Here is an 18,382-nt window from a genome sequence, read left to right as displayed (position 1 = left end):
TGTTTTCTCATCAGTTAGTGTCAAAGAATGTCGTCTATGCCTTATCAAAGAAGGTTGAATGTTTCTAGCGAAAAACTTTCGAGTGCAGAAGGTTAACCCTCCGAAGGTGTATGTCTTCATATTGACGATATAGATCTGACATTTAGAATAGGGAATTGTAAACAAACAATTCAATTATTCGAATAACAACAGACCAGTACCTTCTCCTGCTTTTTAGTATTAAGGTGTTCAATGTTTTAAGATGAAGAACTTCTTCTGGAAAGGGCTTTAAATAATTTAGCAAATCTTTGCTCGAAACGACTTCAAATGCAAACTGAATGACTACTAAGACCCTAAATTAGTAACTGAGTACTCTATTGTCATATTTTAAAGGTAGAAATTCCTGCGCGCTCAAAAACTGAATAGATCTCTTCACTGTCCACAGCATTGGGTCAAACGTGCATAACGCTGGTTCCGCTCTTTGTCGCCCAGTTGTTTTCTGATACCGCAAAAGCGGGCAGCAGTTCTTTGGTCTTTGTCCGGTAGAACAAAAATATCAGGGAACAGTAAAAATGACGATTCAGTGCATGAAGTTTTAATTAACTTATTCAGGGCATAAGGTCGTGCCTTTGAAAGTGACTAGGACGTGCAAGTGTTCAGCGACTCGTTGTTTTCCCGGGAGAGCGTCGCAGACCCGTTGTTGTCCGGGCCGCGAAAACGGACAAAACCAATTTCCCTGTTGGGGCTAATAGGACTTCGCAGGCGTGCTTTGAGAATCGAATTGTTGGAATCGAAAGAAACGGTTTGTAAACAAACGGACAGACAGGCCTCGCGCATCGTTGGGGCACGTTGTCCATGGCACAGTAGAATAACATCAGTTTAAATTTGATTCTCGATTGGGGCTTTAACTTTGTATTGAAGATTCTGTGTTGCAGAAGAGACAAGAATTTTTATTTTCAATGCAGAGTGACGTTCGAAGTAAATATCCTGACTATGATACTTCTTCATTCTTCCCTTTCCTTTTACCACAAAACTATGGTTGTCCGAAAATACTCATTCCCTCCTTAATTACTTAACAATCTTGGTATACGTATTTTGTACAGAACCAATACAACAATTCTGTTGACCATGTTTGCTTCTTCGATTTTACTAATTAATAATAGCAACAATCAACTCCGTGTTCTCTCAAAACTAGATTTACCATCTACATATAAAGAAAATTATATTTGCACTTTTCGATCCCTAATATATCGTAATGTTTTCAAACAATACGGTAATGATATTTGCAACGCAACGCTTTCCTGTAACGGTAGATCAATCAATTACCCGTAAAAATCAAACGAACGCCTGCATTGTTTTAATCTGTCGAAATATGCGGGGATAAATGATAAAAGCTTGAAATGCGATTTTTCTTTCGCTCGACGCGTTGTGCGCGCCGCTTTGAAATCTCGCGATCGGGGACACTCGAGAGCACGCTCGCCTCTCGATTAGCGCTGTTCGACTGAATACCATGGGTAGGGAATCGTTCGCCGGGTTCTTGACCATCCATCCTTCCGCGAACGTATTATTGAGCGTCTTCAGGGACACTCGAAAACACCGCGCACGCGATCGCGCGTACCCTTTAGCCGCGCCACCACCATCGCGATCTCGCGTGACTCGATCCGTCGCGCGATTTCGCGCGAAACACCGGCCGAGCGCGGGTAATCGATCGCTGCTCGATTCGAAGGTTTCAGCGTTGTTCAATATCACAGCTGGTTATTGTTGGTTTCAAAATCCTGTTGGTTCAAATGTTATGTATCTTATACAAATTAAGCGTATCACGTCGTACACTTGTTTCTGAAGGCTACTCCGAAATTCGGGCAAGATGAACTTCAGATAAGCTGCGTTCTTCGGGCCTCTTTCGTACTCAATTTTTCATTTCTTCAACGATAGCGTAGCGAACTACTTGATGTTTACAAATTCGTATAATTCACCTTCCAATTTTAAGAAGATTTTAATAAGATCACTATCACGTACAATCGCAATCTTCACATTACAAAAATAAAGATAATACCGTATTGTTCTTCAAAGTTATAGAATATGATGGTATATGTAATACATTATTTTGAGGGACCTATCTCGAATGGCCATTTTCACTTACGTCTAATTGAAGTTAGAAGATCCGACATTGTGTATATTATGTTCAGGTACCTGTTTCGAACACCAATTTTGATTTACGTTTGGATTCAATAGTTACGACATTTAAAGAAACACTTCCCAATATTTGATTCAGCAGATTTATCAGGTCCGATAGAACGTTGATACCAAGAAGATCGTCGCAGAAACAAACGCTGGTAGCGGACGCGTGAAGAAAGACCGCGGGAGTTCGCGTGGGACGTGGAAACGGGTGTTGGGTGAATCGATCCGCGATATTTCGCCGAAGACGCGACGCTACGCTACACGACGGCGGCGTTCGGTTACGGGCGGCCGTTCGCTCGCCCGCGCGATACGTTCGTGTTTACGAGTACTCAGCTGATATGAATGGACTAGGAGCTGCGGGAGCGAGCGTACGTATTTGTGGATTCGGTCATGACGACTTTCAGTATAAATTGAAACTTCTCGAGGGTGTCTCGCCGGCCGGGGTGGGAGAATGTCAAGGGGCGTATGACAAAGACGGAGCGCGAGCCGAGCCGCGTACAGCCGACGGAGATGGCTGCCAGCGAGTTCCGTAGAGGGGAGAGACCGCCAGAGGGAGAGAGAGAGAGAGAAGGAGAGAGACAGAGAGAGAACGCGAGAGAGATTGGCGAAGGGTACAAAGCCGCGAAGCTGGGTCAGTTCCGTTTAGTACGAGGCAGGCTACGATTCTGTTTGGATCTGTCGTGGCTTATGCCCGAGGATCGGCTGCGTCGTGATCTCTCTTCGTGCAGCGAACGCATCCCTTTATTGGCCTTGCATCGTACGGAAGATTCGATTCGAGGACCGACTCTCGAGCGAGAGAGAACGATTCGGTTGAAATTTGCGTACAGGGGAGATCGGTTTTTCGAGAATTTGGCTGCCTGTTTGCTACCTTTCTGAGGACTTTAGGGTTGCTTTTGGTCTTTGTTGTCTCTGGTTATCACCCTTTGAATTCCACAGGAGATTTTATTTTGAGACCAACTCTTGAGCGAGAGGGAACGATTCGGTTGAAATTTGCGTCCATGGGATGGGTTTTTCGAGAATTTGGCTGTTGTTTGTTCTCATTGTGAGGACTTCAAAATTATTCCTCTTGTACGAAGAATGGAGAAATGAAATTTCCTAGGCGCGTTCTTATTTTTCTTTGGATAATTCGGAGTTTGAAGAAACCATACGAAAATCATTACTAGCGTACGTGTTCCTACTTTTCAATGATATTTTAGATGTGCAAATAAATCGGAGTAGGGTTAACGTGTTGCGTTACGAGACGATATGGATGGAAATGAGATGCGTTATCGTTCAGTAATGCATAGTTTCATTTTGTATCACCTTCTTGTTACAATTTATATTTACCAAGTGTTACAGGCACATTTTCGAACAAGCTTCCTTGAAATTTCACTTTAGTAGACTGTTGGAAACGGAGAAGTCGACACTCTTCTGAAAAATCTGGGGAGAAAATCTAGACATAGCCATTCAAAAAATTAATACCATAATTCCGTCAATAATAAACTATGACATCACATGTGCTTGATCATTCGGTATTATGCTAACAAAAGGAACACAGAAACACGTTATAGAAATAAGTGAAATCAAAATTGCAGGGCACACACACAGGATTCAAGCAGGATTTGTTCAGCGACCAGGACCAGGATCGATCGTGTCTGGCAATTATCAATATTTTACTACGAAAGTCGCCTCTATCCAATTACTTGCCTCCTATTCCCTGAAATTAAGAAACTGTTGCTCGACCCAGTAGCTCCGTTTTCGAAACTCTCCTGGTCGCACGGGCTGCGCCTTACGAAATTCGCAGCAGCTCGGCTCTAACCTCGCCTGTTTGCGGAAACGTTTAACGGAACTCTCGGCTGGCCGACCAGAAGAACCAAAGAGAAATCCGCGAGCAGGCACTCTTTCCGTCTCTCTGTCCGTTTCGAAAAACGAAAAGCCTGAAGGACAGGGAAAAAACGGAGCCCGGAGAGTGAAAAAGGCTCGAGGAGCCAGGGCCGTATCGACGTGCACAGAGACTCCCGGTTGCCACGGAACTACGATTGCGTTTAAAGCGAGTATTTATATCATATACAAGGGAAATATTATTTTATTATGCAATGATTGCAATCAGATTTTCGTCAAATTATGTAGATAAGAAGTCAAAACCAATAATTTTTACTTTCCACACGCAATTTCCACAGAAAATGCAATTTTCTGCTGAAACCAATCTTAAAACATCCCCTATTTGGTACAGATTTTGTCGAGCTCTCTACAGCAACCGACGTAGAACTTCAATTTCAGCATCCCATATAAATTTCTACAAAAACCATGCGTCCCCTGCAGCATACATACATCAAACACAAAAATACTTAACAAACAATTCCACCACATCATCATCAACCCTCGCTCACCTACCAAGCGTCGTCCCTGCAACGCCCACTCAAACTTCCACCCGAAAATTCCTTCTGCAGCCGATTTCCCTAAAATCTCCCACCAATTCTCATCCCACACGCCTCGGGCTCAGTGCCCACAGGGTGCTCAACGCGAAAGTCAGTCGGAAAAGCCCTTCACAGTCCACCAAGAGAAGCTATCCCAGTGACGCGCGGCGTTGGCCGCCTGTAAGTAGAAAACTCGGGCATCCGTCGATCCGATTTTTCCAGCGGCCGCGATCGCGGAGGAGCGCAATCGGTCCTCTCGCGAAGAGGCAACCCCTTTCACCTCGTCATCCCTCTCGGCCGCGGTTACCGTCGCGACCGACCGCGCTCTGCGACGCGCCGCTGCCCGAGATCCTCTCTCGTCGCAACAACGACCGTGTAGCTTCATCCCCGGCCCCGTCTCGCCGCTGGACCGCCGTTTGTCCCGTCTTTGTTCCCGGCGAACACAACGGACAGGTAAAACGGTGCGCGCTGCGCGGCGCGCGCTACGCTCTCGCCCCGAGGAGGCGCACGCGGGAGGTAAACGGCGGCCGGCGGTGGAGGTGGGTGGACGGCGGGGGCGAGCACGGCCGACGAGGAGCCTCGCGGAGGTAACGGAGAACACGGGCAGAAGCGAGCGAGAAAACTGCAGAGCCGGAAGGAGATGGAAACACGGTGGAAAAGGGGGAACGAGAGAAAGAGACAGAGGGAGAGGGAGAGAGAGAAACGGCTCCCACTCGGCTAGTAGCGGCGGCGGAGAGCGCAGCGTGGGCTTTTCTTGTATTCTATTGATTTTTCCGAAAGTTCGCGTGGTGGGAGTGCAGCAGAGCCCGCGGAGCGGTGTACGAGAACTCCGCCAGGAGCGTGTTTGCGTGAGCTTCGACGACGGTATCGTCTTTTCCTTCCTTCTCGCTCTTTCCCGCGGGAAACGGCCAGCGCCGACCCGCTCGTGCAACCGTCCTCTTCCCGCTCCGCCACCACCAACACGCACGGTACTCCCTCGCGCTCGCGCCCGCGCGCAAATCATCCCTCTCTCTCTTCCTCTTACCTCAGAGCTGTAGTTTGCTCTGTTCATCCTTCAATGCTGTCTTCTCCCTTCCGCTGGTTGGCTTTCTCGCTCACCTCTCTTCGAGCCCGCTGTCTCTGTTTCCGTCGTTGCCACCCGCGTTCTCTGTCCCTCTCTCTCGCGCCCTCGACTATCATCGCTCCAATCGTCCCGCGCCTCACCTAGCCTGGTCCGGCGCGCTCGCTCGCCCGGCGAGGCGTCTCCGTCCCTCTCTCGCGGAGAAATCCACCCTCGACCCCGCCAGCTCGCTCGACCGATCGCGTTCGCCCGTTCGCTCGCTCGCTCGCTCACTCGCTTGCACGCATACTCGCACGGCCGCTAACTCGCTAGCTCTTCTCCGACCCGTCCGTCGTGTCCGTGTGCGCCGGAGCGCGGCGTGTGGGTACGCTCGTGCAGCGCGCGAGCGCCGGCGACCGGGCTCGCCTGTGCACGTGCACACATACACAGAAGTATAGCGTACCCGGCTATTCGAAAACAGGAGCGTGTTAAGGAGTTTGACTTTGACATTATTTATCTCGATCGTCGGAACCGCGGATCACGGTGTATGATTCGGGGGGATCGAATGAATAAGTCGGTCGACCGAGATGCGGGTGCGTGATTAAGGTTTATACAGTTTTCCGCGATGTTTCCCGCGACCCGTTTCTAGCGTGTCGAGATACACAGGCCGCGATCGACGCAGGACGCGAGCATCCGCCGGGCTAAGCGACGGTTTCTCTCTTCGCCGGTTTCGATCGTCGCGCGGACGGCCGTCGATCGAAACCGACTTCCCCGGGAACGAGACCGGTCTGCGGAACCGACGGCTGGGGATGCTCTGAGAGGAATATTCCGCGTTTTCAGGGAATTGGAATCGCTGGGATCGTTGGTTCCTTTTTGCTGAGTCTCTTCCGACTGTCCTCTCGCAGGTTTTTCTCGTGGCAACACTCTCGTTACAGGTATTCGATGATACCGGTGAGCATCATGCGCAGGGGTTGAAGGAAGTTGATACTGCGAGGCTTTGGTTTGATCACAGTAGGAAGATGGAGGTTTGCTCGGGTACATGTGCGACGAACAAATATCAGTTTCGTTTCGTTGCGTTCAGGATCTTCGTAACAAGTTTCGTAGAAAGGGTTGAATTCGTTTAAATAACTCGGAGTATTGAAATTACCTAATTCTAGCGCGATATTTTATGAACTCCGTATTTTATGAACTCTCGGCGAATTTCCGTTGGATTTTTAGGTAACGAGGACGTTGTGACGTGATAATGAGAAACATTCTGAAATGAATGTTTCGGTTAGGATTCGGTGGACGTTGTTCACCGGTTTCCAGCGTTGGTTAGGGGTAGTTGTCTGGAAGAAACAGAGCGAAACGTGAAATTTCGCGCGGTGGAGATTCGAGGGAGGCGCGCGCGGCACGGTTCCTCGGTACAGCCCTGGTATTCCATCCACCTACATCGTGTGGCAGGGTCACCGCATGCACTACCACATTCGCCGGCCCGTTCATACGTGTGCGCGTACTTGCCCTTCTACAGGGTGATGCTGAAGTAGGCGGACCGCCCTGCCGCCTCGATCCCTCGGATTCACCGAGCTCCGAAGATGAAATGTTGAATAATTTCAAAACACGGCCCCGGCCGGCCGCCCAACGAGTAATTTTACATTGTTCCGAGAACGATGATGGTCCTGACCGTAATCGATGTGATCGAAGCAACACGCCGCGGATCGGACAGCGGGTCAATTGCAAAAAGATGAAAGTGGTACGCGACCGAGTGTAGGTGAAATGCGTATCGGCGGGGCGCGTTTTCAGTTGCTTTCGTTGCTATCTTCGAATGAGTTTGAAAAATAAAGGGGCTCCCGATGTGGTAGCAATATTTGGGGATGTGCTGTGAGAGTGCTGAACCGGTTGGAGTAGATTTGTCGGTCTAATGAGAATTTGCATGTTTGAAAAGCTGAAATTCATTTATACTTTGATAGAAGGTACTTTAAATCTGAACAGAAACTAGCGCGGTTTTATAAGTTCTTCGAAGCTAACGTGTTTTAAGAAAAAAAAGCAATTTGTTTCTGGGGAGAAACTGATAATAATTAAAGTATTTTAAAGGAATTCCATTCATTATTTCCGAATGAATAGAATAAACAGAACAAAGCGTAACTCGCATGGGATATAAGCATATGGTGTTTCAAATTACTCCAAAATAACTGCTCTCAGCAATGTTTGAACTTTAACGAACTCGAAAAACACGATGCGTAGGGACAATACTACGAACAAGACGATTTAACGTTTTCTCCGAGTGAACGAGCTAAAGTTCTGAAAGAAAGCTCGAGTGGCCAACGCCAAGGTCACGGGGAGCCGATATCAGATCGGACGCACAGATCTTCATTAATGAAATCGCTTGAACGCGGTGCACTTCGGAAACTCGTGGAGCGCGCCACGAAGTTTTTCTCCGTGCTCGGTGCTCGCTGCGATGGATTCGAATTTTCGGTCGTCTTAATATCCGAGTCTTCTATTAAACCTTCATGTGGATAACCAAAATATCTATATTCACTCAAATTTTAGCGTTACAATATTTTTGCGTAAATTCTTTGTTTCGAAGCAAAGAAGGACGTAAAAATATTTACATTATGGAACTAATAGAAATATCGAAAGTAATTTTGTCAAATTTTTACCAGAATAGAGCGAAAATACATGGAAGAAAGTTCCGAAGTGAAAAGATAAGAATCAACCCTTGTGTTGGCAACCGTTTTTATATTTCTATTTCAAATTTGTCTTTTTATATTTCCTTTCATGCAGTTTATTACATTCTCGTGATAATTCGACAAAATTACCGCCAACCTTCATTTCCCAAACACTTGTACGACAATTAATGCTGTGGAAATCAAAGATTCGTGGCAAAATATGACACTATTACAGCTCAGGTGAACACAAATATTTCGGTTGCCAAGTTATGGGTTAACGAGGATGACGCGAAGCAACTGGTCCTCGGCGATCATCGTAAGCCACGCTTATAATTCAAAGCGTGAAAAGTTTTCTCGGAACTCGAACGCGACCGGAGAACGTCCTGGCAAGGATTCCTCTTCCCGAATACATTTTTCACGGAACGTTCTGCGTTTCTTATACGGCGAAGTTATTTCTAACGCATCTCTTTCCCTTTCTTCCCCTTTTCCTTTTTGCTCTTCTACTTCCTCGCAATTAACTCGCTCTTTTCTCACAAAACGCCGCTCACTCGGCCGAACCTCGCCCTTGCACGCAACACCGTTCAGCTGGTTTACCTCATTTATTAATTAATTTATGCAGTTTCTTCGGCCGTTTTTGTATCTAATTTAACTTTGGAAAGTGAAATCGACTGCGTGCTAGTCTGTTTATTTTAGGTGCGATTCTACAGAGATAAAACGCTTCGCTGAAATATGAACAGTTATTTGACAATATTTTAAGGTTGATCTTGAAAACGCGGGTGGCTACGATTTTCGTAAAATATTTCACAAAAGAGAAATTGCAGGTTTCTCGATTTTTGTAAATGGCAGATTCGAGAAGTCTCATTTCGCCACCGCCCTCAGACCTTCTAAGATCAACGCATCACACCTTACTCATTTTGCTATCCACTAATTTCGTGTAATTTCTCTTGCAAATATTTTGTTTCATTGGCAATATTCTCGTATTTTCATCTATTTTACACGTGTTGCATTTATAACTGACTCCATCGAGTCAAGAGACAAATTTGATACGTGTAAATGTTGTGTAGGCGTGGATGACGGTCTACAGTGATTCCACTACGTTACAACACAGGTATGAATATGGAAAATAAATAAATAAACAAATAATCTGAAAGAAGCTAGAAAGTAGGCGAACGAAATAGGCGACGCACAGTTTAATAAAGTTCAATTGAGCGAACTTGCATCAACCCTTGATCAGCCGGTGGAATTTCTTAACATTAATAGTCTGGCGGCGTGTTTCAAATACCCCAGTCGAAAGAGTATTACCAAGTGTGACAAACAGGTCACTTCGATTAATATCTATCGCAGGCGAGAATCCGCATCTAGAAAATACGTGGGAACGTTTATATTCTTGAAAATTATGAATCTTGACTATAATAACTTCATCTTCGGAAGAGTAAACATGAGGGGTGAAAAATGTTAAATGTTGAAGATAAATAACATTGCTTTCTTTTTACTTGAAATTTTGTTGAAATCTTTGTCACATCGATATAATTTGAATTTAAATGATAGCGACAGAACTATGTAATATGTATTCAACCTGTCACGAATACCTTTTATTTATAAATATCGTATATATTTATAAATATCGTATCTTTACAATGAACACAGCCACAATAAGATTTCTTTCCCGTCAAGTAACTAACGCGTTATCCCTATCATTCCTCAATATGGTGTCCACATTAAAAAAAAGGGCATATAATAAACAAATTACACAACGTCTAGTTCAACGAACTCAAAATCTCCAAACTGATACTTTCCAAATTTCCCCGACAATCAAGAAAGAAAATCAATGTCCTCCAGCTCAAATACTCAAAACATCTCACCCAACGTATCCCCAAAAACCCCCGAAACTCCGCCATCAAGAAAACAAAGGCCCCTCAAACCAGTACCCAAAAGAGTTCCAATCGCGCCATCCTAGCATAAAAAATTCAACCCCAAGAAAGCCCAGTCCGTCCCAAAACTCTCTAAAACGCCGAAAAATCTGGCGAAAAATCCTAAACCGAGTCCCCAGCTAATTAGCCAAAACACTAGTAACAGAGCGATAGGTCTCCCAGAACTCGCCGCAAGTAGTAGATATCGACTCGTCGCGGTGGCCCGAAGTTCGTCCCGCTATTTCGTGATCACCCTGTATACTGGCAAGCTCTCGGTTCCTCCGAATCGTCGGTCCCTGTCTCGCTGCTGGTCTCTTTGCGAGATTCGCGCGAGCGTGCGCGGGCGCGGGCGCGGGTGCGGGTGCGCTCTCTCACCTACAGAGCCTTATGTGCTCGTGCTCCCTCTCCTTCGCTCACTCGCACTCACTCCCTCTCCTTTCCTCTCTCTACCTTTTCCCTCGACCATCTCTCTTTCTCACACCAACACGATACACCCTCGCGGCAGACTCGGTCGAATGGATTGTACACACTACACGCAGACAGAGAGGCGCGCCAGCGCACCCACGCGAGTTTCGAGCTCGTTGTGTATGTACGTGTGCACGTAGAGCTCGAAACGCTGCGAGCACATCGCACCGTGCCCGTGCCCACACCGCACCGCGCCGCACCACGCACGTTCGCGGCGGCGGCGGCGGCGGCGGCGGCGGCGGCGGCCATGCATCCAGCCAGCTATAGAGCCAGGTAGACTGCTAGGAAATCGGCCAACCAACGACCGACCGACCCGCGGATTACTGACGATCGATAACGCCGATCGATTTTCCCTGCGGAGCACGCGACGCAACCTTCCGCCTCGCTCTCTCGTTCCCTTGTTCCCTGCTGCTCGCTCCGTTCCTCTTTCCAGTCGCGTCTCTCTTGTTCTAACCGGCTGCCGAACTGTGCTCCTTCGACGCTGAAGGGACCATCCTCGAAATTTCACTCGGACACCGGTTTCCTTCGGATCTTCTTGGCTGATCAACGCGCGGATCCTCGCCGGTACCGTTACGCAGCGGGGAAACCGGACACGGCTACGAATCCGTGCGCCGAAATTCCGCCGCGTTTCACTCTCGATCGCGATCCTTCTCGGGGATCAAGGGTTTTCGTGTTTGACGACTCTGAGTTTGTTGCTCGGGAGATTGTTGAAGTTAGAGTGGTGAGCTGAGTTTGGTGAATTAGATTTAATGAAAGTAAGTTGGGGCAGACCGGCGATTCTTTTGGAAAGAACTGGTAGATGATGAATATTATTGATAGCTGATAAGAAAGAATATATTTATGAAAGTTAATGTGTATTAGGAGGATTGTTAAACAGGCTTGTGTATAGAATTTACTGTATCATTAAGAATAATTGAAAGTATAGATATTGGAGGATTTGAATGAGATCAGACTCTCTCGCGTGAAATTGCTTAGCAAAAATTTTTTATTTATGAAATAGATGTGTGACATAGATAAATAGGTTAGATGAATCTATTGGTAGGTAAGTTGTGGAACGAAATGGATGATGAGCGTTTCAATGCTTTCAGAATGTGTACACCACAGGAATTATAATTATAGGTTGCTCGTAGCGTGTTATTTTATCTACTTGCCTCTACGATTTGTTCATCTTTATTTATTCGAATAACAACGCGAATAATTGCATGTAATACTTCACGAAACTAACGAGACGTACGGGCAACAGCCGATACGAATATTCGCTAATAACGAATAAATAATTATCCGAATAAATTCTGTTTCGATCGGTTTATCTTTTCATCAATAGCAAAATGAAATTTCACATTGGAATTTGATTTCCTATGAAATTTTATTTCTTTCTTCCGAACGGAAATACGCTGGGCTCTATCCGAGGGAACTTAACGAGTAAAATCGCGGAGATGACTAGCAAAGATTCCAACTGTTGCTTATTCAAAACTATCAAAGTTTCTATGTTTCCAAGAAAATATAGCTTCCTTTCTATCGACCCTTCGCGCGGAAGAGGTGACTCCGAGGCGCCACTTAATATGACACAGAAACGTTATAAAGTTTAATAAATAATATCCATCTTCGTATAGTACATACGCGAAATATTGAATTAAAGTACCTTTGTTGCTCAGTTTACATGCGACTGCCTTTTAAGTTAATATCGAAGAATATTTAGCTTTGCACTATCCATCAATCCGACATTGAATTCAAACGTAAAAGTAATAAATAAAATCACCTTTCTTCCTCAATCATTGAAATATGAAAGTAATAAATAAAAGTCACTTCGTTACTCGATTCACGTGAAATTTTCCTTCATATTTATTCTCGAAAACGTCCCCTGCATCTTATCAGGAAACAATGAACATTTCCAATGAGGAACTTCCGAGTGCAAAGGGTTAACATTCGCATCCGAAGCAGTCAAGTTCGATTCGAATCTGCCGCCAAATCGGTCGGCCCCGCGCACTTTCTAATTTCGTCCTTGCATTGTCTCGTTGGTCGCGTCACGCGTTGTTTCATCGTGTTTACACGCTTTAATTCAGCGTCGGTTTAATTTCAACGTTCGCCTCGGACAACAGGCCACCCGGTTGCTCGCTCGCCTTTTACGCATAATCGAAATTGTTCGTCGCGCGTAGACGCGTGAACGCAAGATGCCTTTATTATTATGATTACGCGGCAGGTGGATCGGGGTCCGCGGCGGCGGCGAATTGTTCGCGGCTTCGGTGAAAACAGCTGTCAATGTTTACGCTGTCGCAGTTAATTCGTTGAACGTGGAGTCGCCTGTCTATACCTCCATGTAATATTTTCTTTTCTTGACCCCTTGAGCTATGATTTTATTCACGACCGTGTTTAATGAGACTACTTTATCGTCAATAATTTAGTAGAGAAAGAAAAGAATTTGATGGTCATACTGTGCCCACGTTTACTTGAAAAGTTAAAGATTGATAATAGACAGATAATACTCGATGTATACTAAAAATAGGTAAGCAACATTTAGATTTGTCGAATTTAGTATAAAATCTTCATCGCGAGCCTGAGAAGTTATCGTAGGAGAAGGGGTTGATCGGTTGCATAGGGATTCTCATCTTTAATTGTATCGTAACACCAGCCACGTTGAAAACTGTACCATTGATTCCGTAACGAGACGCTTCTGCGTGTCGCCGTTGCACTAGAGGCCGATAAGAAACGGTGATTCTCCGATTAGAAGTCGATAAACTTCCCTATAAATAATTTCATTGATTTACGAGCGATTAAAACGCACATTTATAGGCGATGCTTCGAAAGATACTGGCGTCGGGTCGGGAAGAAATTTAAAATATGTGCATAAAATATCTGTAAACGCTGTAAATGCATGAAATCCCGGGTCTAGTTTATCCGGGCGGGGATGTTTAGAAAACACTGACACCCCGCGGTCGTTGAACGCTGTAAAAAATGTCGGTCGCGGCAATAAAATTATCGGACGTCGTAAAAAATCGTTATTCGCGAACGCAAGGGTTAATCCCTCGCCTTATGACGCTCATCAAGGCTCGTTACGAAGATTTCAAACAGAATTCACCGGGCGTAACTCTTATTTTCCTTTTATCGGGTAAAAATCAAGCGCAACTCCTTTATTCAACCTCTCCAACAACTGCAACATCATAATCAACAATGGACTGCTCCCTTTGCTGGTTTAATTATTAAGCGCGATACAGCCTTTGACGATTGCGGTTGATGAAAAACCTCTAAGACGAGGATTTAAAGGAACCCGCACCGTCTTAACACTCCATCGGCGGCTCTTCAATAGTCTACCAGAATAATCACATTAATACTTGAGGATTCCTTTGTAAGTTTTTTTGGAACTACAGCAATTACAGCCGTGAACCAGTAAATTGTCATGTCTAACGTAATCTAATAATTCGTTTCGCGATCATTATACAGGAAACAATAAAGAAACTCCTGTTTGATACAACGCAATCATTTAGAAGCTTATTAATAGGCTTCCGGTAGATAAACGTCAACACGTCGAATGCCGGACGATTTCGTATGTTTCGCCCAAGATGACGTAGCTGCCACCGAACAAAGTATGAAATCTTCCAAAAGCGCATCCAACTATTCAAATGGTATATTTGCACGTTTTTCTCGCGGAATATCAACATTTTCTGTTACTCCATTCGCAACATTCAGAAATTCACGAATATCGTCGCACATCCGAATTATATTACAATAATTTCATTCATTCATTATGACCCTCGGAGCATTCAACATCTTAATAAACCTCTCCCTGATTCGCGCATCAGAAGAAATTACAATAATTTTATTCGCTTACGACTGTCATTAAGCGTTCGGCGTCTTGATAAACATCTCTATCACTCGTACACTCGACCGCACTGTCTCCGTCGCTCGAGTCTCGATCAAAATCATCATTACGCGGGGTTCCTCGCGAAACGGATCGCCGTGGACGCGCGGCGTCGAAAACGCCCGCGAGGATCCTCTCTTGTAAATATTAATACGGCGGTTTCTCGCGTCGCGGCGGCGGCGGCGAAGAATGCCGTTGCGACACACTCGCGAACACGATCTCGACGCGTAATTTGCATAAGTACGTACGTACGCGGGTACGTACGTGGAAAGGACGAACGGCGGGGATCTCCGTCTCGTAAATTCGAGACCGCGCGCGCGCCTCGTACCCGAAGGACGCTGCTGCGTTCGCTCGTTCAGAAAAGGAGGAAACGGAAAAAAAAGGAAAGGGAGGACAAAGGAGAAGAAAAAAGAAAGAACAGGAGAACGCAGAAAACGAAAGAGGAAAAATGGGGAGCGATAGAGACGGAGAAAGGAAACAGAAGAAGAGCAAAAAGACGAAACGATTCGTCTGTAGATCGATCGGCGAGCAGTCGCGTGCCGCGATTTATCATCGATCGTCCGGCATCGATCGAGCACCGGCGAAGTCGGACGGATACACCTGGCACGGGATAGAAACGGGTCGCCGGGGAAGGGGTTGAGAGAGTGACAGAGAGTAACAGAGAAAGCCGAGGAGCGAAGGAAGAGGAAGAGGAAGAGAAGAAAGGGAGACACAGAAACGGCGAGACAAAAGGAGAAATTTCTCCGGGCGAGGAGAGTAGTAGGAGGAGGAGGACAGTGAGAGAGACGAAATACGGCGAGGCAGTCCCAGGCATCGTCGTCGTCGTCGTCGTCGTCGTCGTCGTCTTGATCGTCGTGGTCGTCGTCCTGGTCGTCGTCGTCGTCGTCGTCCTGGTCGTCGTCGTCGTCGTCGGCGTGGTCGTCGGCGTGGTCGTCGGCGTCACCGTCGTCGTCGTGGTCGTCGTCGTGGTCGTCGTCGCCGTCGTCGTCGTCGTGGTCGTCGTCGTGGTCGTGGTCGTGGTCGTGGTCGTGGTCGTCGTCGTCGTCGTCGTCGTCGTCGTCGTCGTCGTGGTCGTCGTCGTCGTCGTCGTCGTCGATGCCGCCGACGTCGCTGGCGGCCGGCGGGAGGCTCCGAAACCGAGCGAGACCGAGTGTAGTCGATGGAGGTCGGAAACGCACGAACCTCGCGGCTCGAGCGACCTAACCAGCGACACGGCCAAGCAGTGCGGTGCCGACTCTTGCTGCCGCGGTTCCAGGTCCCGTGGTGCGCGTGCACTTCGTGTTTACGCGTTCACAGACAGAGCTAGAAGAGAAAGAGAGTGGGTACGCCGAAATTCGAGAACGGGAAGAGCCAGAAAAGAGGAAGCAGATAGAGAGAAAAAGAGCAGCGACATCGAGAACGAAGAGGAGCGAAAGAAAAAAGGCGAGGAAGGAAGCGGATCGCTGACGGTCGAGCATTATCGGTCGGGCCGCGTCAAGTTTTAGGAGCGGCGCACGCTGTCGCGTTATCGGGCTAGCCGTGGTCGTGCCGTCGGTGTGAGCGAGGGAGATCAGGCCACGGAAGATCCTCGTCGACGTCGGTTGCTCGCGTAACCGAAAGAGAGAAGAAGCGAAACCATTTATCCATCCAGCTAGCTAGCTAGCCAGCCAGCGAGCCAGCCAGCCAGCCAGCCAGCCAGCCAGCCAGCCAGCCAGCCAGCCAGCCAGCCAGCCAGGCCAGCAGTCTTCGTCGTCCGGGGCGTGGGTGCACCAACCGCGCGTACCTATCTCTGTCCCCGGATCCTCGTGAACGACCAACGGACACGGTGCACGGATAGAAAGGGAAAGAGCGCGCAAGTATAGGAAGAAGATAAAAGAGACAGAGACGCACGGAAATAATCAAACACCCGAGGAGTACGATAGCAGCCGGTTCGTTGTCAGAGAATTCCGAGAGTTCTCGTCCGAGTCCGCATTCAGCGTCCCAGTGGTGTACCCGGTTTTCGGGCGGAGGTGTCCGAAAAGCGGTCCACGGATCGAAGAGTAGCGGCGGGCTGAAGCGTCGGGCGGCGGCGGAGAACGTGTCCGTGGTCGGTCGCCCGCGCCCGCCGGTGAAACCCGTAAAAAGAAAGTTCCTCTCGCCTGGAAGATATATTCGGGTCCGCGAGGCGGGCGATCATCGCCGGCGGAGGTGGTCACGTGTGTGCCCGTTGCGCCGGTGAAAAGCACCGTGTGCGAGAAGAGCGCGGGCTCTCGAAAATCCGCTCTCGGCCGGTGACTTTCGCGCGGCCGGTCGAGAAACGAGTCGAGCGCTCGCCTCGTCGGGTAGCCGGCTCGTTCGTCCTTCGTCCTTGGATACTCAGCCGGGAAAGGAAGCGCGATCGGCGGTTGCGGCTGCGTCTGCAGCGGTTGGCGGTCGAGTCGACGAGAAATAGAATCGACGAGAGAATCCGTCGGCGAACTGTACGAGCGCGAGCCGCAAATAACGGATACGAGGAAGAGGATCGAGAGGATCTCGCCGAGCGGGACCGGTTGCCGGCTATCCTGGAGGAAGATGACGACGGTAACGAGGATCGCGACCGGTAACCGGAGGACGTCTAGCTCGAGAGGGCTCGATTGAACGTCGCGACCGCTGGGACAGATCCCGCAGCTCGCCGAGGCCCGCCTCGACTCCGATCGCTTCTCCGATTTTACACGTCTCAGCTGGTGACGACTCGCGCGACCCGCGACACGGTTCAAGGAGGCGGAGGCGCCGCCTCGACCGTCGCCGGTGACCGACCGGCACGGTCCCGTCTTCGGACGGACGGTGACATCCTTCAGCTGGGTGACACAGTGCGCCGGAGTGGAGTGTTGTTCTTTCGTGCGAAAATTCTACGATCACCTTAACATTCTACCTCGCGACCACGTCGTATTCGACCCGCACCGTATCCATCGGGCGTCTGCCGACGGCTCGCCTCGCGGTCGCACAGAGCCGTCGGGAAGAGGACAGCGTTCGCCCGGTCAGTGCACAGGAGAGTACTCGTACGGCCGCGGCTAAAAGTGTAGTTCTTCGGGAAGGTGTATAACCGACACGGCCTGGCCCCCGGCGACCCGGTTCGGTCCGATCGGAGTGCTGACCCGCCGCTGCCGCGGTACCTGGTCCTTTGTCGCTCGCCCCAGCTTCTAGGGCTGCGATCCTCGTGCTTCGACGAACCCGGCTCCAACGGGAAACCCGTTGAAGCGGAAGCGACGGGAAAGCTCTGGTGCCCTTCTACCGGGGGGGAGAGAAAGTAACGGAGGGAAGCATAGGAGGACAGACGAAGAGAGACAGAAAGAGAGAGAAAGAGAGAGAGTGACTCTTTTGTTCCACCCTCTCTCTGCTGGCCGACAGTTTCGCTATCCAATTATCGGGTAGGCCAAAGAAGAAGGCATTCCCGATCGAGCGTGCTTGCGAACTACCGACGGGAAGTGTAGAAACTCTTCGGCTGAGGAATAATCGTCGCCGAGGATGCAGGTGGCAACGCTGTTTAGGGAGAGCGCCACCCTGCTGGGCGCCTCTAGCCTGGACCCCCCGCAGACCCACCATCACCAGGCTATGCAGCAGCACCAGCAGCAGCAGCAGCAGCAGCAGCAGCAACAACAGTTACAGCAACACCCGGCTGATCTGCATCTCGCCCATCACATGCAGCATCACTACAAAATGTAAGTCCGCGAGAGAGAGATACCTGGCTGCGTGTCTGCCTGCCTGCCTGACTGCCTGACTGACTGCCTGACTGCCTGCCTGCCTGCCTGCCTGCTTGCCTGCCTGCCTGCCTGCCTGCCTGACTGCCTGCCTGCCTGCCTGCCTGCGTGCGTGATTGCGTGCGTGCAACAGCACGTTCTTCCTCTCGTGTTGTTGTTCGAGCCTCCTCGAGTCTTCGCGCCGAATACTACGCGACCGAGAACCAAGGAGAGGAT

General features: G+C 48.5%; 2 protein-coding genes across 9 annotated transcripts in view; one reads left to right on the top strand and one right to left on the bottom strand.

Annotated features, from left to right (window-relative positions):
* Positions 1–18,382, bottom strand: part of Dnmt3 (DNA methyltransferase 3) — a 126,492-nt gene that overhangs the window by 15,623 nt on the left and 92,487 nt on the right. The gene's annotated exons all lie outside the window — the stretch shown is intronic.
* Tdg (Thymine DNA glycosylase) overlaps positions 17,934–18,382 on the top strand; it is a 104,295-nt gene continuing 103,846 nt past the window's right edge. For both annotated transcript variants that reach the window (XR_012998756.1, XM_076368262.1), the window contains exon 1: positions 17,934–18,127. Coding sequence is in view for 1 of the 2 variants with exons in the window: in XM_076368262.1 (XP_076224377.1) it covers positions 17,934–18,127 (194 nt within the window). In the remaining variant the exon portion in view is untranslated. The remainder of the gene's footprint in view (positions 18,128–18,382) is intronic.

This window comes from Nomia melanderi, chromosome 6 (genome assembly GCF_051020985.1).
Source record: "Nomia melanderi isolate GNS246 chromosome 6, iyNomMela1, whole genome shotgun sequence".
Lineage (NCBI taxonomy): Eukaryota > Metazoa > Arthropoda > Insecta > Hymenoptera > Halictidae > Nomia > Nomia melanderi.
Note: the sequence above shows the minus strand (reverse complement) of the source record. Positions and strands in the feature narration are given on the sequence as shown.